The following is a 20,005-nucleotide window of genomic DNA, read 5'->3' as shown; positions in this document are numbered from 1 at the left end:
GAAGAAAAACTTTTGCCTGTACTGTTGCCAAAATTCCACCAATTCAAGCATTCTTGCAGGATCCCACAGCACTGAGAAGTTGATGTTCCATGGTGATGTCTGGGTTCCATGCTGGACAGTTGCTCACCATGTTTCTGCTGTCGGCCCCACAGCGCTGAGCGGGCAGTGCCAGCGCTGGGGCTGTTCAGTGCCTCTGGTCAGGCAGGGCTGGGAAGGAGAGGCCACAACCACCTGTATCCTCCTCCTGCCATCCCTGGCCCTCTGCCACCCTTGCCCTTCTGCCACCCCTGCCCTCCTGCCTGCGCCGTGGCCGGCTGGGGGTGGCCAGGCGGGCAGGGCTCACTGCAGGCCATGCTGACATGGCAGTGGCTGCAGCACATCGTTGTACACTGTGCTGGGATGGCCCTGGTGGTGGTGCTTCGCTGTCCCTGGAAAAAAAAACTGTCCATGTGCTGTTTTGGTTTTCTTAAATAGGTCATCACAGAGACATTGAAACCTCTCTAACTGGGCCAGCAGCATTTCCAGTTTCAGAGCCATCAGAGATTGGCTCTGTTGGACATGGTGAATGTTGCTAGCAGCTTCTCACAGAAACCACTTCTGTGGCTCTCCCCTGCTACCAGAAAGCCAGTCTGTGCCAAATCAACCCACTGTGCAGTGGTGCCTCCATGAGCACTGGTCCAGGGACTTTCTCCACAGCCATGGATTTAAGGGGTTTCAGCAGCAGTGCTGGCTGGCTGAGCCCAGGCAGCTGGAAGTGCTGCATAAATATGTTAGCAACTATGCAGCATTTCATGCCCACAGCCTCATGCACTTTGAGTCCAGAAGTTGTACTGCCAGTTCCCTGACAGCAAACCTGCTAAAATGACCATATTGATGCTGTTTGGGCCTTGTTCAGGTGCTGTTGGGGGTCTGTAAAACTTACCCTGTGCAATTGTGCACCAGTTAGAGGTGGATTTTCCTTTCATTGTAATGCAACTAAAGCCATGGAAACATGAGTCACTGTTGTATCACAGCTGCTGACATCCAAGAAACGGAAGAACATTTTATAATAGCAGGAAGGATAAGAATGTAGGCATGAAACTAAACATTGGTTTTGCAGAGGAACCTCGTCAGCTGGCTTCTCCTTAGCCACCCTGGACATGGAAGTCTCGTGCTAAATCTTTTGTTTCAACTCCTGAAGGTTCAAGGTTGACAAAACCCACACTGAGCCCTGACTGGATTAGGTGGACAAGAACAACCTCCCCTTTGCCTGTGGGCAGAGAGAGGATGCCCAACACCAGTGCCAGGAAGCTGAGTTTATTGATGTTCCCCATCACTGTTTCAGCCCAGACAGAACATTTCACACAGATCTGCGCTCACACATACTCAGTCCAGCAGTGTCAGATTCCTATTCCCCCAATTGCTCTCTGTATCCAGGCTTCTCTGCTGTGATTTTCCTGCATTGATGAGTGGCTTCTTTGTTTTGCACTGTCATAATGATTTTCCTAGAGCCATGATTAATTTAGAATGGGTACCTGGACCTGCTGCTTGAAGTTCTCTGATGCTTTTTTTCTATAGCTGCCGGGGTGTGTAGTGCATTTCTTGGCAGGACAATTTCCAAGCTGCCTAATGCTGAGGCTAATGCAGAGAGCAGCTAAATAAAAACTAAATAACATAAAAATAAACAAATTTGTGAAGAGAAGAAGAGGAAAAAGAAGAAAAAAGGTGTGGTGGATGGGAGGAGAGCATAAGCTAGAGAAGATTGACCATCATATAACAGTGCTACATGGGAGCAAAAAGGGATCAATCAAAGGACACAATGGTATGTTGCATTTCATTATATACCCTAATAGAGCTAAGCATTAAAAGTACAAAGTGGTGGTTCTGTTAGCCAAACCCATGCTTCTCAGAGTTGAAGGGTTATGTGTTTGAGCAGACATCTCTTACTGGGGTTTTTCCTCCTCATCTGTTTGTGAAGTCCTGCTGGACAGAAAGCAACACACACCAGTGCAGTGGGTCCCCTTAGCAGTTTCCTGTTCCTCCACACCCCACTTTGTAAGCTGTTTAATTAGCTGTGCAGTTGTAATAAATAGAAGGAGAATTTAGTGTATGCCCCCAGAAGTCAGTAAAATCACAGTAGGTTTACAGGACTAGCTAAGGAGGATCCACCTTTCCCATATGCAGGCTGGAGAAGTAAGAAAGGATTTTCCTGGCTTCTCAAGCAACTTCTGTTTCCTTCAATATATAGAAGTTGCACAGGTCTCACATAAGCACAGACAGATCATGTCTCTTATACTTTTCCCACTGAAGACTCAACCATCCCTCCTTCCTATTTGACATTGCACTGCCCTTAATCCACCCTGCTCTGTATCCTTTTTTGTCATGCAGACTGATTTTCTTCTGCTGTTTTTGTATGTGTGGCAGACTTACACAAAGAAAAAAGTGCCTTCTCTTCTTGAGCAGCCTATGCAAAAAAGCTTCCTAAGCATCCCAGAGATGACATCTTTAATGTGTAAATCATTCAAAAATTAGGGTATTCCAAGGGTCTGCTCAGTAACTGCGGTGTTCTGTTCAGTCAAGCTAGCTGGCAGCAGGCAGCAAAATGAATGATAAGGCCACACTGCATAACTTTTCTCAAATACTTCTCTACAGCTGGAAAATATCACCATACATGGGTAAGACATGTTCAAGATGCACTGTCTGTTCACTGCCAGGGCTCTTGCTCAAGATTTGGGTACCCAAACAATGGCCAGCACAGACTTCCACTGCAGTAATTATCAAATTTGATGCTCTTTTCAAACAGTGTGTTCTTTCAATCTCAGTCTTGGCTCTAACAGCTGTGCAGGTTAAATTACTTTTTAAGGGTTGTGGCTGTTGTTTTGCAGATTTTGGCAGTAGAATGCCACTTCATAGAACAGACTTTTTTAATGCCAGGGGGTTTAACCAATAAATAAGTGTTTAATTTTACTGCAGGTGGAGGCAATTTAAGTCACCTCTAGGGAAAGACAAAAAGGCATTTTAAATAAACCTCTTGGCATGTTAATCACCTTAAATCAAGTTCTGGGCTTATCCTAAAGCATTAGGATGTGACTGGTAAAATCCAAATGCCATCATGCATTCATAAACCCTGAGCAACCCCTGATAGTGATAAAACACTGTGCTTGGAAGAAGTCCCTGTTTAGAAAGACAAAAGGAGGATCTGTATCTGCATGTAAGCCATGAGATCAGGAGATGGTACCAAAGACTTTGGTCTAAAGTTTCAGGTAGAAGCTCAGCTGCTTTCTCAGGATGTCAAAGCACACATATCTGTCATTGCTGTTTTCTAGGACGGGAGGCAGCTAAAGCATGCTTCAGCTATTTAGGCTCTCCACAAATCATGGTTTAATCTTTCACACTGATAGTTAATGGTATGTTCCTATTCTCTGTGAGACACCAGGCATGGAAGTTGGACTCAGTGTATGTCATGCTGAGGCTACACAGAGCAAAAAAATGACACCTCTTGTCTTTCCTTTAACACTTCCTGCTGCTTCCCAAAAGTTTTGTTGGCATTTTTTGGCTGCAGATGCGCACTGGGCTGGCAATCTCAGGCAACTCTTAACAGCAACTTCAGGCCTCCTTCCTGGGCCGTGATGGCCAGTTCCATCATCAGCATCAAAGAGCTTTGGTTTGGATTATTTTCCTCTACATGTGTTACCCTGCATTTATCTATACTGAAACTCCTGTGCCAGCAGTGTGCCTTTTGTTCAGTTTTGTGAGATCCTGCAGGATGTTGTCACTGGCATGGCATTGACTGCCCTAAGGAGGTCAGGATTACCTGTAGACCTGGGGATTTTGTGCACTCTCCTTTCTGCAGGTTGTGAATGAAGATGTTGAATAAAACCAGTCTCAGCAAACACTGCTGCCTCCTCTCCACCACAAAGCCCTTTCATTTGCCTCCCAGCCTTCATCTACTCTCAGTTCAAAACCAAACTTTTCCTTCAAATACTTGGCTTGGTTTCCTAATTGATAACCAAGGAGAAAATAAAATCCAAGGATTCTGAAGAAGAACTGTTGAAATTAGCTTCTCATTTTTCTAGTCCTTGTATCTTTCTAATACAGAACAGACCTCCCAAAATTCACAGCTGCAGTTCTGATTGTAGAATAGGTGATGCAGAAGATACACAACTGCCATGAACCTTGCAGTAATTTTTTTAAATGTACCACATTATCACAGTGAGTGTAGGTTGGCTTTTGACAGCATCCCTTTGTTTTCATTCTAGAAAACCCAAATGGACCAGTTGCCAGGGAGGAGAGCAGTGTCACAGAGTTTGCATCCATTTCCCCAGTAAAATATTAATCATTGTGGAACATGATGCCTAAGTGACAAGGCCGTAGCTGGGAAAGAAAGCAGGATGGCACCCTTGAATTTTACAGCTGTAGCAGATAAGGGTATGTTTAGATTTTCCTTCACTTAACAAGATCAAGACAGGACAGAACTTCTGTGAATTTAACAAAGGATCAGACACCCTGAGTGATTTTAAGAGGTCACAGTACAGCAACACTTCTGCTTTGAAATGGCAAGAAAAAAGAGCTGCAATTCTGCTACAAGTTCCTGCTGCTGTAAGGTGTCTGCCTTGTGTTGTGTGAGTGGGACAGCCCTCCCTGCCTGCAGGAGCCCCACTGCAGATGTTTCTGTCTGCCCAGCACATACCTGGTTTGGGTGATGGACATTTGCTCTCAGCCCACATGTCTGGTCCTGGCTGGCTCTGTTGCAATCTCTTGGGCTGGCAGGAGCTATGCGCACGCAGCAGCCTGATGCAGGAAGTGGCTCTGTGGGCAGCAGATCCTTGTCTCACACAGACCTTGCAGAAAGCAGTGCTCTGGCAAAAGAGCAGTAGTTTTGGTGAGGTATGGAAGAGGTGGCTGTGAACCATGTGGAGGAAAAGTCCAGCAGAGTTTGCTGTTAGCACACTTCTAGAGGACTGATATTTTGGCAAAGACCCAGCCCCACTTCTCTGTTTACCTAATGTCCTGCTGCACTTCCACTTAAACAGGAGCTCATTTCCTGTTCTAAACTACTGTGCGTCTTGTGGTTAGTTATTAACTCGCTTTTGTGTCTGAAAAAGGCCTTCATTTCAGCACAAGGGGATACTTTTGTAATCCTCACTCAGTTCAGGGCAGCTGTGCAATCTGCCCATGACACATCCTTGCACAGCACAAACACAGTCCTGGTGTTTTCTAGGCATTGTTAGTCTGTACATTGTCATCAGGCTGACTGAGGGAAGAGTGATCTTCAGCAAGACTGGGAAAGAGTGATCCAGAATTAAGTATAATTTTGCCAAATGCCTTTTGTCAGGAGAATTGGAGGAGATTCTCAAACAAATACCCCTCCTTTAGAAGCTGTTCACAGGCTTTTCTGCTTTCTCTTGGAGTGCAGTCACACAGCCTGGAGATGAGAAATTTCCTTGGGAATCTTGCTGGTAGGTTCAGTTTTCAGTGCAATCTCTTACAGGATCACACTGTGGAGAAAGGAATTATTTGTCATTTCTGCTATTCTCTGTTTCACTTGTTTCATTTTAGGAGAAGTTCCCAGAAAGATTAGTGAGCTCCATGTGCTGAAGTGTGAGGGTGGAATGAGTGAGTGGAGGATAGTCTCATGTCACTTGATTTCTGTATGCATAAATCTGACTAAAGCAAATGTCAGGGAAAAGGAAAGAGTCAGTGTTTACTTATTCCAATTACTCATGCTTTTGTATTTCTTTTAATGCCCTCCAGGCACACTTCTGTTAGCTGCAAGAGTATCTAGCAGCTCCACTGAGGACTAGGTGCTTGAATAATCTTTAAATTCCAGGGTTTTTTGCCTTTTAATCCCATTCTTTCTTCCACTGAGATTTTGACTTCAGGCAGATTGCCGTGTTAGATGGGCACTTAGACAGCTTTGAAATGCCATCTCTGTTTTTCTCTCAGTGTTTAGATCCAGATTAGCTGAAGTGCCTCACATCTTTGCAGAGGGAAATACCTTTCTGCAAGGCTCAGGTTAGCATCCAAACTTTGTTGCAGCTACTGTTGTCAAGACTGGGAGCCTTCTCTCTGCCAGACAGACACACTTGTGCATTTTTTCACTGTACACCTCACTAGTTCTTGTGCAAGGGTTGGCCAATCTGTGGTATTTCCTGTGCCAGCACCTCCCTGAGAAAATTCATCATTGGGTATCTGAAGATAGGAGCTGACTTTTGCACCCATCTGGCTCTTGATCTTTAGGGCTGTACAGTAATGACTGATGAGAAGGGGATATTCAGGAGGAAGAAATGTTTTCTGCCCAGTCTTGTTACTTCCGGAAGGATCTTCCTGAGTTGTAACCCCTCTCTGCACCACCTTAGCCAATTAAGTGTGTAAAACAAACTCTTCCATGAACAATGAACTAAGAAACTCAGTTTCAACAGATTTATGTTTTGCTCTTTTCTCTCACTCTGCAAATTTTAATTTTCCCTGTGACCTTCCTGCTCTTTTGATACTTTGACGTCCCCAGTATATTCCTTAAATTGCCACTTCTCCCAAGCCCCTGCCACATCTCCACATCTCCCAGCTATGGGATGAGGAAGAGGTGGGAAATAGCCAAGCTCGTCATATCGAGGTTTCTCTGATGTTAATGCCAATTCTGGAATATGCATCAGGCCATTTTATAAAACCTGGGAAAACAACCTATATCTGCTAAAATTAATTTACCTGTCTCTGGCCTTTTTTTCTGTTTCTGTGTCCTGTTAATGCTAAACAGAACCTGATACTGGCAGATATGATAGCGAAAGTACAGATTAGTATTCACAGAAATCTGCTCATTTTATAAGGGATAGAAACAGCAAAAAGAAAAGGCAGTAATTACAGGCTGCTAAATAGAGGTAATATGAGCCCTAGTGAAGTGTTAATGAAGTCTCCTAGCCAAGCTTTGGGGTCCTGAGAGTGAACGCAGGGGCATACACACCTTCCTCTGATCATGGGGAGGTAAAATTCAATTTAGAGATTAATCTGTTATCCAGTTTAATCTGGTGTTGGGCCAGGTGCACTCATCTATAATGCACAACCAGCACATAGAGCGTGTGGAAAGGATCTGGTTTAGGCTGCTTTAAGGGCTCCTTGTCAGCTGTCAAGGTTTACACTGCACCCCTCCCCTGGATCTCCCTGCAGTCACTCCGATCTGCTGCAGAAGAAATGGAACAAACCCCGGCGTGACGGTAGATTTATTTAAAAACGAAGAGGAGTCGGGGGTATTTCAGGTTACCGAGAACCAGCGGAGGGAACGCCCTCTGCCCGCCAGCGCTCGGTTCTGCCGGCTCTCGCGGGGAGCCAGGGCCGGGGTGCCCGCGGCTGGGGCTGCCCGGCCGCCCTGCGCCTCGGGGCCGCTCGGCCGGTTGCGCCGGGCCCCGCTCCCTTCTCCACCGTCCGCTGAACCGGCGCTGCCCGCCCGGGCCTCCTGCCGGGGCCGCGCCCCACGCGGCGCCACCAGGGCCACCGTCATCGTCAGCACAGCGGCGGTCCCGCTGCGGGCCGGGCCGGGCCGGGCCGGGCGGCGGAGGCGGAGCCACGCCCGGGGCGGGGCGGCGGCGGTAGCCGCCGCTGCCCCAGCCCTAGCGCGGGGTGGGCGGACGGCGCGGTGCGGGGTGATGGAGTCGCGGGCCCTCGCCGCCCGCGTCCTGGTTCGCAGGGCCCGCTGAGGCCCGGCCGCAGCCGCCGCCGGCAGAGCGCGGCCATCCCCCGCCCGCCGCCGGCAGCCCCCCAGCGCCGGGACATGGCCACGGAGCCCCCGCGGCCGGCGGGGCGCCCCGAGGGCGGGCGCGGGTGCTGCGCGGGCGGCGGGCGCGGCGAGTCGGAGGAGGCCGAGGCCGCGGCCCAGCCGGTGCCCGGCGCCTCCCCGGGCCCCGCGGCGGCGGGGGGCGGCCGGCGGCGGGCACTGAACGGATGCGTGCCGCTGTCGCACCAAGTGGCCGGGCACATGTACGGCAAGGATAAAGGCGGTGAGCGGCGACGGGCGCGGGGAGGGGGCGGCGGGCCTGGCGGGACACCCGCGAGGGAGCTCTTCCCACCCCCACCCTCCCCTCCGTTTAGCTGAATTCTCCCAGACCGGCTGCGACCGGCGCGTTTGGCTTCGCGTTCCCTCACAGCCCGGCGGCGCAGGGGCAGCTCTGTGGCTGCCGGGGCAAGGGTCGGTGCCGGCGGGAGCGGCGCCGGGGGCCGAGCGCAGGACCGGCCCTTGCCGAGCTCCGCCGCCGGGCTCGGGGCGCACCTGCCCGCCCGAGGGGCCGCAGCAGCGCGGGAGGCCGGGGCTGGGCCTGGAGCAGCGCCGGGGAACCGGAGCCGGCCCGGGAAGGCCGGAGGGGCGGCCGGTGAGCTCCCCGCTACACACGGGCCGCGGACGGAGCGGTGAAACCCCTGCTGAATTTCATTCTCCTGGTGCTTTTCCTAAATGACGTTAGTCTGTCAGGTCGTGGTGGTTATCGGGCACCCTTAAACCGAAGGACTTGTGCCGTTCAGCTTCATTTTATCACTTTTTTAAAAGTGGGGATTGAAGTGACAGCATGCTGCTTTTCTCAGAACAGATGTCAGAAACGTGGCTTATCTAACGGGACCACCTGAACCTGTGGCCACCAGAAACTTCAGCAAATTATTGCTAAGCTATAGTTATTTGCTTGTTTATTTGACGATAAATTGGAGCCAATGGCTAGGAAGTGATCTAATAATACCAAGACATGAGGATAAAGTATGCCTCCCCCAGCTCTAAATTTCTGTTTTAGCTCCATGGTGAGGAGTAAGGTGTTGGCCCTTCTGATGGAGGGGCCTCTTAGCATAGGCAGTGGGCAGTGCCAAAGCAAGTGGCCAAGTTAATGTTGCCAAATGGCATTTCTCGCCTTTCCAGGACATTGCATTTGGGGTAAGTCCTGCCTCTCGGCCAGATGGAAAGTGTGCATCCATTCAGTTTGCACTGTGCTCTCTGAGAGGAGCTATAATGGGCACCTGCTGGCATATTGCCTTTGGACCCTGGCTGTAGGAACTGCCCCTGCTGAATAGGCCAGGGCTGAGCTACAGAACCCTGTCAGCTATCAGTGAATGCAATTACAGCACTAATGGCACTGGGAGTTTGTCTTATCTAGGGCCTGCATCCACGGTGTGCCTTGCTGTAGATAATCTCAACAAAAAACATTATTCTCTGCCCCTGCCAAGGGCTGAACTTCACAACCTTTTAGATCATCAGTGACTGGAATTATAGCAGTAAGGGTGCTGTGAGTTTGTCTTATCTGCAGGCTGTTTCCATGGCATGTCTTGCTGCTGATAATCTCCACAGAAAAGTAATTCTTGCGCCATTGCAGCCAGTGCAGTAAAATGTAGGTAGAGGTGCATTGGGTCCTTGAAGGTGTGTGTGTTCCCTCTTCATGCATCATAGCATGAGGTGGGATCAGACAAAAAAAAGCCTCAGTCAGGGAGAGCTTCACCTTTGGCTCATCAGTCTTACTGCAGTGAGGTCAGACAGCACAGGTGATCATCTGTGTTTTGGGTGCCACTGCAGTGGGTTAGGTAAAGCTTGCTCCACTACATCTCATGGGCAAGCCCAAGACTTTTCTGCAGAGGCACCTCCATGGTTGATGTTCTCATCTTGGAAACTGTTTTATATTGAAGAGCAAAGCTGTTCTGGTACTCACAGCTCTCATTTTTATAACTTGATTTTCCCTTCTATTCCCACATACAAACAGACAGAGGATTTGAAGGTATCCAAAGTATTTTGAACTTTTACTTTTTTTAGTAAAAGTACACAGTAAAATTTCTCCTGAATAACCTTTCTTTCCCCCTTTGTTCCCTGTCACTGCCTTGCAGAGAAAGGCCTCTCAGAGCCTCTCTGCCTGCATGTGTAGACGTTAGGCTGCTGTGCATTGTGAGTGCCCTTTTGTTGAATGCTGTGTGCAGTAGTGCTTCCCAGATAAATCATGTGTAGTGAGTAAAGTAATGACTTTGGGTTGTAGCTTAATTCCCTAGGCAGGCAGAGAGAGACAGCACCTGGTGGGATATGGCACCTGTAGAGCCCCCTGCACCTGCCTGAGTGTGGTGCCTGCAAAATGCTGGTGGTGGGGTTCTGTACCTAAAGGGGTTGGTGTCCCTCAAAGTGACTTGCTGCTCATTTCAGAGTGGCAGCAAGCTTTGCATCCCCAGCCAGGGAGAAACGTTTGTGAGATATTTCAGGGTTTTATTTTCAGCAGAGTTCTGTTAATTTGCTTTTTCATATGTTAAAACAGTCTTATTGCCTGTCTGTGCTGAAAAAATCCCAGGAAGCCTACAACAAACCCATGGCCAGCATCCATCTGCTGGTATGATCTGCAGGTGGTGGTGATCTGTGCTTCTTGTAGATCAGAGGGAAGGAAGGTTATGGATTTTACCTCTTTGTGGTGAATGTTGAAACATGGTTCTGGTTTTCAGGCCTGCCCCAGTCTTAGTGACAGAATAATTCAGTAAGTGTTCTAGAATGCAGAGAATGAGGGAACTTTGGATGTCAGTTTATATTCAACTCTTCAAATAATATGTAAACCCAATAGTGTATGGATTCTGCTTCCAGGAGTCTTTGCCTGATCTTTCTGCCTTGTAGATTGTTTGCTTATCAAAGGCAAAATGCAGATTTTTGAGGAGCATGTGTTATAAAACCCATTGTAATGTTTAACCTATTTGATTTTAATGTGATTGTTAACAATTCCCATGTGGAACATGTGCCATTGAAGTACTGGGTGCACTTTGCAGAGTGGTTTCCAGCACATGCAGAAGGGCACAGGGAGGGAGAACACAAGCTCCCCTTGTGTTGTGGTACCCTGCACAAGTGTGGCAATATTTTTCTAGTTTTGGAAAGTGTATAAAATCCAACTTTAGGCAAGAAACATGATTTGAGAGCTGTATAATGCAAATTTTAAAAGCAAATCTTTGGCATAGCAAACTAATGAAACAACTATTCTAAGTCTGGTGGTAGTTTTAAAGTAAACATCTTGGTCTCTAAAAACTTTGTTTAGTTTCCAGGACTGCACAGCAGAGCCATTCATAGATAATGGTTTTTGAGGAGTGAAAAACACAATTGCTGTTATAACTGCAAACTCTCTTTGGGATGCAAAGCTCCAGGCTCATTCTTCTGTTTTCTCACATTTTCTCAGTTGAAAATAGAACCTGTTGTGGATACAGTTGACATTTTTTCTATTCTTCTAAGCAAAATAAATTACTGTCTGAAATGCTAGAAATTAATATCCTAGGAGAAAAATTCATTTCCAGCAGTGGATTTTTAGTTTTGTGTTGAACCTAATGGTGCAACACAGCCCACATTTCAGAGGGATGCAGTTACTTCTCTCCATTCTTGCCTACATCCATGTCTTGAGCATCCTCAGATACTCAGCTGCATTTCTTCAGAAATACTGGTGACTGGAGAGTCATAAGGCTGTTTCATGAGGGCATTTTGGAGGGTTTTTTGTGTAGGCTTGATGGAGGTGTTGCCTGGCTGAAATGAAATTCTGTACTGTAATTAGGAGTCATACAAATACATCTGATAGCTTGGAGTGCTGCAGGGATGCTACTTCTTGTAGTAAAGACATACTCTGTCTGTGCCACTAGTGTAGCTGTACATCCACAGGACATTTATTTCTGCTCTAGTAGTGGGAAATGCATTAAATGTGCTACTCCTTTAAAGTCTTGGCATTGTTGGAAAACAATTTATGAATTATTTAAAAAGGGAGTGTCTGTGTAATCTCTTTTAGTTAATGATGGGGTTTTTGGGGGTGGAAATTTTAATGTCAAATCCCAGTACTGTGTTGGCCTTGGGCAGAACTACACCCAGGAAATTATTCAGTGAGTAGAAATAAGAGGAATGCAAGCAAACCTCTGCTAAGGGTTATGTGTTGGAGCTGATAATTCTGATAATTTTGTCTCTACTATGTGTGCAGTGGAAACAGTGCAGCTTTTCAATAGGCTGTCCTTGATGGTGAAATCACTATTTCTGGGGGGAAAAAAAAGGCAAAAAGAAAGCTGTACCTGTTAAAACTAAGCCCTGAAGGAAATGCTTCTCTTGTAGGCATACTGCAGCATCCAGATGGAACTGTCCTGAAGCAGCTGCAGCCACCACCCCGTGGGCCCAGGGAGCAGGAGTTCTACAACAAGGTGAGGGTCCCTCAGTGTGGGGGAGGCTGAAATGGGGGCTGTGCTTCCTGCAGAAGGAAATCCTTATCATTGCAGTTGGGAAAGTGCAGCCTAAATCCCCTGCCATGCTGTGTGCTCTCTAGAACTCTCTGCTCCTTGCATGCCAGACCTACTGCACTCACAGGATTTAAGCTTGTTTGGTTGTTCATAGGACAGCAGACTTTGACAGCATCTAAGATTTTATTGAAAAGCCTTATCTCCTGTCTATGTTTAAAGGGTTGTATGTTTGATCCCAACTTTCTCATATAGCTAAGTCTCTCAAAAGTGCTTACATCTAAATTTAGCATGTTGTATGCTTCTTCCTAACCTGGTTTACTGCTAGAAGTATTGCTCTGTTCACTGTATTAAAACTCAGCTCCTTTAAAAAGTCAATAAATATCAAACCTCTCAAGTTGTTTTAACTTCAGTTGTATTTTCCCTGTTGCATATCTTCAGTTTGCTTTATCGGTAACTTTAACAAGTGCACACCAGGAAAGCTGTTGCTTTCCTGTGACCAGTTTGTAGAGCCTGCTCTGTGCTACCTGCCTGTGGCAGTCTGTCGTGTGGTTTTTGTGTGTCAGGTTGATATGCCATGCCTCTCCATGGCTTATTAGGTACAAAAAGCTATTACAATCTTCATGCTTGGTGCAAGAGGAGTCTTGAGACCCTCTGCTGGTTGTGGTGTTTGGTTTGGATTTGGTTGGTAGGTTTCTTTTTCCCTAAAAGGGTATTTATTTAAGTTACCAAAAGACCTTGCAGATTTCATGAAAATGTCTCACTAAACAAAGCAAAGTGCTTTAAGTGAACAGTGTGTTTGCATACTGGCAACATTTGATAATTCTCATGATGGGACAGGACAGCAGTCTTGAGTTACTAGGAGCCAGTTAAACGTAAATATTTTTCTGAGTTTCTCTGTGACTCTAATTGAGATGAGGTTAAGAAATATGCCATCCAGCCTGACTGGTAACCTGAGTAGAAGGAGGAAGCTTGAACAAACTCCTTTAGGCACCAGGCTACCTTCTGTGCTGTGAAATCCTCAGGCAAAGGCAGTAGCATGCTGTCCCTGCCTAGAGCCTGCAGGTGAGGGGGGTAAGTTCAGGCATTGCTTGCACATGAACTCTTCACATCAGAGACTTGATAATTTTGCCTCTTTAAGCTTAGACTGATGTGACAAGCTGTGAGCAACACCTGGGGAGAGTCTTGGAGAGGGGGTGTCTGTTTTAGTGTGCTTGTTATTGGCTGTGGAGAACTAGATATCAATGCTGGTAACTTGCAGAGTAAGCTTCTGTTCTGTCTCCTAAGGCTTTGCTGGGCTGCTTCAAGCACAGTTTTTTTTTTTTTTGTTGTTGTTGTTATAAGCCATAAAATAACAGAGAAAGGGAAAGATGTAGACATGTTTAGTTGTGTGTGCATTAGGAGGCTTTTTAGTGGGAGGAGGGAAGGAGAGCACGTCCATGTGTGTTGTGGTGGTGAAATTACAGGAGAAAGGTCTTGGGGATTTGTTGCTCTTCAGTGATTACCTGCAATCATGTTTACTCTCAGGCAAGAGCTGTGGGATGTGGGTTTAGACATCTGAGCACTAGATATTATCATATAGGATGATAATTGCTCTGGGTTGGGAGGTTCAGGCTAGGGTACAGTTCTATGAGCAGCTTGAGCTGATCCAATAGCTCATTGTTGCCAAAAGGGAAATAAATGCCTTTCTTCCCATTCCTGCCATTTACCTTGTACCATGATGGTGCTTTTTGGACATTTATGAACTAATTTGAAAGTTCATATTTGAAGTTCATATATAAAGTTCATATATGAAGTTCACTATTTAAAAGATGGCAAAACTTCCTTTTTTTTGGTAGTGTTCTGGCAGTTTAGGGGACTAAGCTGACAAGCAAAGGGAGCAACAGCAAGACTGCCCTGCTTTGGTGGCTGAGTTCAGCCCATCTTGTGGGCTGTAATCAGAGATATTATCACCTTGGAGAAGGCTGATGAGCCTCCAGAGATGGAGGGAAGGATAATTTCACTGCTTCTTGAGACAAGGAGTTGTTTAAAAGGTGGCCATGTACAGGAGATGGTGAGAAACAGTGCAGAAATGAAACAAGTGAAATAAGCCTGATGAGTCCCAAGCTCTCCCTTTGTGAGGGCAAAACAGCAGGTTGGTTGGTAAGATCAAAGCAGATGTTTGTCCAACAGCATATATGGATTAATTGTGACTTTTTTTTTTTTAATTTCTGCTCCTGTTTTTTTTCAATATGTGCTTAGAACTGTTTTGTCTGTGGGTATGTTATTGCTCCCTTTGCATCCCACCTTATTCTAGCATGAATGAAAATTAGTGAGAAACAAGGAGGGAATCTTCCCTTCTGGACCAGCACACCTCCTCATGGGAAGTAACTGGGAAGCTCTGTGGTTTATGGTAGCAAGAAGTGGAGCATGTCTCAGTTTCAGCTGATGAGTCAGCTGCAGAGCAGCTATGGCAGATCTGAAGCAGAAGTTCTTCCAAGGAGCAGGAAATGGTATTTCAGTGAGCCCTAGCACTTGGCAGCTGCAGGGAATGTGTCGTGATAGATGATAATGAGGCATTAAGGGACAAGTTTGACTGGAACTCTGATATATTTATTGTGGTACCAGGTGGATATTACCTTCTGTTTTGACCAAAAAATTCTCCTTTTCTGAAACTGTTGGATTTGCTTGCAGCCTGATAATTGAACATGACAGAGGTAGAAGTCTGTCAGTGAATCAGATGTTTCTTCCCTTGTTATTGATGGCTTATTTTCTGTTGAGCATGGTGCTAAGTACTTACCAGTAGAGCCAAAACAAACTGGGATTCTGTTTTGGAATGGAAACTTGAGGAAGACATGTACTGCAAAATACTGGTCAGTGATCCAAAACTTGCTCAGAAGCAGGTGGCAGCTGAAGTTTGGAAGAATTTCACAGGTCTCTGTCAAATCTGGAAAATTGCTGAAGTAATACCTACTCAGGCTGCTGTCAGGTTACCTGTCTGTTTTCTTCATTCAGTGGTTTACCTTTAGCAGTCAAAAAAAAAAAAAAATAGAGGTCTTTTTTTGTAAGAGATGATTTCACCAATTAAACTTTTATCTACTAGAGCACTGTCTCATTCTCTTTTGCTAGGGAAGGGGCTTGCCCTGTGTTTAGGGAGGGGAAAACCAGCATGATAAGATTATCATGAATACCTTCTATGATAAAACATAGTAAAACAATGAGCTGTTTGTTAATAGCTTAACTGGTTTGTTAATAGCTTACTGTGCACTGCTTAACTTCTCGTTGGAGTGTGACTTTCTAGCTGTAATGTCCACTTGCTGTTGAGTTCTGTAAATCTGAGTAATTATGTAATCAAAATAATAACCTTTTAATTTTGTTTCTGCTAACATCCCTGCAGTACCTGAGGGCATAAACTCCTTACAAACATTGCCTGTACAGCCATGGAGTGTTTTGCTTGGTATTCTGGTACCCTTATCTGTGTGAGAAAAATACCATTTTTTTAACCTTGAATAGCTCCAAAATACTTTGTTTTCAATAGGTATGAGCAACAAGGGAATGAAACTAATTGAGGCATAAGGGTGCTGTTTATTTAAGGGCTATCTGCACTGCTGATCAGTTGTTTCTGTGTAATGGCAATGCTCTGTGTAGGTGGAGGTGCTCCAAAGGACTTCTTTTAAAGGGGTTTTGGGAGGCAGCAATACACAGGGATGTGGGAGCAGGGAAATAGTGTCGTTTGAAAATGTAGCCTTTCCAGTTAGAGACTAAATTGGTAAAAGGCAGTGTGAGTTCATGGTAGGCTGCCTAAGCAAGCATGCTGAGAAATGCACAGCAGGGGCCTGCTCCTCAGTGTGTTTTGGGATTTGGCTTCAGCCTGATTTATGCCAGGGCTCATTTATCCTTGCTGAAATGCTCTGATTTAGTTCAGCGGTGTTGACAGAAGGAGGAAACCTATCAGCACTCCTGCAGTGATCTGTTGCACCAGGTGAGTTGAAAAATGTGAGGATAGTGTGCTTTGAAAAAGTTACTGTGTGAGATAACCCAGTGCTCAGCTGGGTGTGGGGCTCCTGTCCCAGCCCCAGCAGGCTGTGCCCCATTGCACTGTGCTAGTACAGCTCTGCCTTTGCATTTCAGGGCTCTCCAGCACGGGGCTTTCCTCAGTTTGTCATGTCAGGAATGCAGCATTGCACAAACTGTTGTCCTGTAGGAGAGGGAGGATGCTGGAATGTCAAGCCTCAAACAGGACAGCTGCTTTTGTGGGCACTAAAAGGGAGGGGATGCTGGGGATGGGTGAGACCCCATCTGCAGAGCTGCCTCCAGCTCTGGGGTCCCCAGCACAGGAGGGACATGGAGCTCTTTGAGTGAGTCCAGAGGAGGCCTCCAAGGTGATGGGAGGGCTGGAACACCTCTGCTGTGAGGAAAGGCTGGGGGAATTGGGGTTGTTCAGCCTGGAGAAGAAAAGGCTCTGGGGAGAGCTTAGAGCCTCTTCCACTTCGACCAATAGAGCCTGGAGAGGGAATCTGGACAAGGACCTTGAGGAACAGGACGAGGGGGAATGGCTTCCCAGTGCCAGAGGGCAGGGCTGGATGGGATATTGGGCATTAGGAATTGTTCCCTGGCAGGGTGGGCAGGCCCTGGCACAGGGTGTCCAGAGCAGCTGGGGCTGCCCCTGGATCCCTGGCAGTGCCCAAGGCCGTGTTGGACAGGGCTTGGAGCACCCTGGGACAGTGGAAGGTGTTCCTGCCCATGGCAGGGGGATGGAACAAGAGGTCCTTTCCAACCCAAAGCATTCTGTTATTCTATGAAAACCGAGGAAGAGAGAATTTAGAGTTGTTGTCTTTGTGACTGTGGTTTCTTACAAGCTGTGTGTTAAGCATGAAGAGATGGAGTGTTTGTTAATGTTCAGTGGAGCAAGAGAAGGTTGTGACCTGTTTGGAAATGGCTACTCTGACTTCTGATCTTGGCTTTCACTCAGTGCTGCTGTAAACCTGTTACTGTGTGTCACTTTTCTGAGCATGGCCTACTGAAGTTTAAACTTTGTTAGTGGAACAGCTAATAAACTGGGATTTTATGCTTAACAGATCAATAAATGTTCCTGTAAAGTTTTATTAGTATTGCCCTTCAGTTTGCCTGTGGTGACTGTGTGACACTTGGGGGATGTGTAGTACACTTTCCCTCCTCCTGCTACCTGCTGAAAACTGTCCTGGGAAAGCTCCTGCAGCTTGGGCAACTTCCAGTGGGTACGTTTTTCTTTTTCTTTTTCCCTGTTGGCTGTACCTCAGAATTGTCACAGCTGGTTCTAGTAGTGTTGCCATGTCATAGCTCCAAATTTCATTGCTGCAATGGTATAAGGTTTCCAAGGCTGTTGTAATGCAAGCTGTACCCAAATTCTCAGAGAGTTCTGTCCCAGGTGCAAGGGTGATTTTGGGAAGTTGGATTGAAAAGGTGGACAGGGTTCTCCCAGCTCAGCTCTGGTAACTCCTACCTCTGGCCAATGCTTGTGAACCAAGGGAGATGATTAACTGCACAGCATTGTGAAAAGATAATTCAGCTAATCACTTGGCTCTTGTGGTTAACAAATCTTCCACCCTGCCCAGTTAGTGATGGCTCTGTTAACTGCTCTAGCAGTTCAGGGTTTGAGTCCTGCTGACATTGAATGCAAGGAAGTTATTACCAGTGGAGATAGCAGAAAATGTTTTTCGCTCTTGTTATGTGTCCTACAAACAAAGCCAGGATATAGGAGACACAAATAGCTCCAACATGTGAAAGAGATTTACAATGGTTAGGTGAGAGTTAGGCACTTGAAAGCTAGGAAGGAATGGTTTTGTGGTTGCTGCACAGTTATTCTGAAGTTTCCTTTGGATGCATTGAAATGCAGTTTCCATAGGGTAATGACCTGTGTTTGTTTTGCTTTCTCTCATAACTCACTAGCTCATTTTACAGCCTGATACCAGGCAGGGTGGATACTGTTTGTGCAACTTCTGCTGTCTTTTTTACCAGTCAGTCTTTGAGTTTGTACCCAGGGGATAATGTGTTAGTGAAACCCAGTTATGTTAATATTTCTGAAACCACAGTTCTTGTGCTTCTGGGGTTAAAGAGAAGAAATGTTCAGGAATTGTGCCCATTTGGACCATCAGCAGTAGTCTTTTCCTTACTGCTTTATTTATTTTGTTCTCAATAACCTGCTGCAGCTCCTGGGCTATGTATTTTCATTCCTGCTCAATGCTTGCTTATTTTCTTACTAATTTTAATTAGTATTCTAACAGGTTCAGGCAGTGCAGAAGAGTTGTGGTGATTCCCCACCCCCCCAAATGGCATAAAATGAAGGCAGCTGTCTGAAAGATGGGTTTTGGCCTGAATTTGCACAGAATTGCAAGAACTGAGTCATAAGGCTCAGCTCCCTTGAAGCCTATGTAGCATAAATCATGATAAGGCAGCCTGTGTTCCATAAACTGTTCTGTGCTACTGACAGGAAAGGAAAGGGGCTGGGGAGGCACAGTACGTCTTGTTTCAGGATAAGTTCTCCTATTTTGTAAGCTCAGTCAAGTGCTTTTGTACTCTTGATTTAGATGATAATCCTTGGCTGAAAAAGGAGTGGATGATGGCCATTGTGCTGCTGTTGTGTACTAAAATATCCTTATCCTGTGATCATGTCTCTGGCTGAGGTTTTGATTTGCAGTCTTGTATGGACATAAATACAGGATGCCTGCTTTTCTTAACATCTTATTTTGGAAGTAATGCCTTGCCCATGCCTTTCATTGCTGCTGCATTGGGAGCTGTAGCTCAAAAGGATCTTTGGCTGTGCCTCATTCTGGTACATCTGGATCTGCCACAGGAGATACTGGTGCTGAAGTGTCCACATTACCTGTTGGCAAACACAGTGAGCATGTTCTGATGCAGTTCATTCCTGCCCTCAGCATCACTCCTCTGCTCAGGAATTGTCTAGAAGGGATCCTCTTTTGCTGGGGAAATGAGCAAACCAGCATGTGAAGTTGCCTCTTAACCATGACCCTGGGTAATGGTAATAAAAGCAAGGACACATAGTAATTCTTAACTAATGAGAAGAAAATGGTTTTTTGATAAAATTGTGAAATACTGGCAGCTGGAATTCAGATCTTGTTTCACATTAGGAGTTGTCTAACAGAGATGAAAGATGAAGTGTAGCTGTAAGAATCTGCTGAGCTCCTACTACTTCTCTATGAATTTTTTTTTTTTTTTTTTGTACTATTAAATGACTGGCCAGTAGGACTTGGAAAATATGGCAGATTTTTGTGGTTCTTGTACTCTGCAGCAAAAACCAGTTTGGAAGAAACACACCACACAGTAGAAAGTGAACCTAGGAGGATCTGGTGAGTGTCTGTTTCCCATGCTCTTTGAGGATTGTGTATCACAGAATCAACTACAACCCACTTTAATCAATCTAGGAAACCCTTTAAAAAGGGAGACAGTAAAAGGCCATTATTGCAATTTGATGCAATTATGGAACTACTGGGTGGAGTTGGGAACAGACTGAATAGTCTGTAGTCTATGCAAATAAGCAGGAAAAAAATCCAGTTCTCTCAGCAACTTGATTTTGAGGATTATTCCTTACCAAGAGTAGATCTGGTTGGAAATAAAGTGAAAATGCATAGTTGTAAAGTGCACAGTATGTTAAATTGAATTAAGACCCAGCAAAGTGCTCCTGCTCTGCTGGAGGGTCATGCAAGTGCTTTTTCAGCTTGGATCAAATACTGTTCAGACTTTAATTATGAATGTTTTAGAATATGGATCAACTTACTAATACATGTTAGTGTTAGACAGAAAATACTTTCTCATTATAAGTTCATTTAAAAGTAAGATATGGTTGGTGAACTGACAGAATGAGGAAAGT

The 20,005-nt window shown here is 45.9% G+C and overlaps 1 protein-coding gene across 2 annotated transcripts in view; it reads left to right on the top strand.

Moving 5' to 3' along the window:
* Positions 1 to 4,355: 4,355 nt before the first annotated feature.
* Positions 4,356 to 20,005, top strand: part of IPMK (inositol polyphosphate multikinase) — a 36,829-nt gene continuing 21,179 nt past the window's right edge. Inside the window, exons 1-2 of one of the 2 annotated variants that reach the window (XM_058810906.1) lie at positions 4,356 to 4,407; positions 12,041 to 12,126. In XM_058810906.1, coding sequence (XP_058666889.1) covers positions 4,371 to 4,407; positions 12,041 to 12,126 — 123 coding nt within the window. In that variant the 5' untranslated portion in view covers positions 4,356 to 4,370. Of the gene's footprint in view, positions 4,408 to 7,741; positions 7,968 to 12,040; positions 12,127 to 20,005 lie in introns of those variants that run through there. The other variant, XM_058810905.1, reaches the window with a different exon arrangement.

This window comes from Ammospiza caudacuta, chromosome 9, assembly GCF_027887145.1.
Source record: "Ammospiza caudacuta isolate bAmmCau1 chromosome 9, bAmmCau1.pri, whole genome shotgun sequence".
NCBI classification, from domain to species: domain Eukaryota; kingdom Metazoa; phylum Chordata; class Aves; order Passeriformes; family Passerellidae; genus Ammospiza; species Ammospiza caudacuta.
This window is presented reverse-complemented; position numbering and strand designations above follow the sequence as displayed.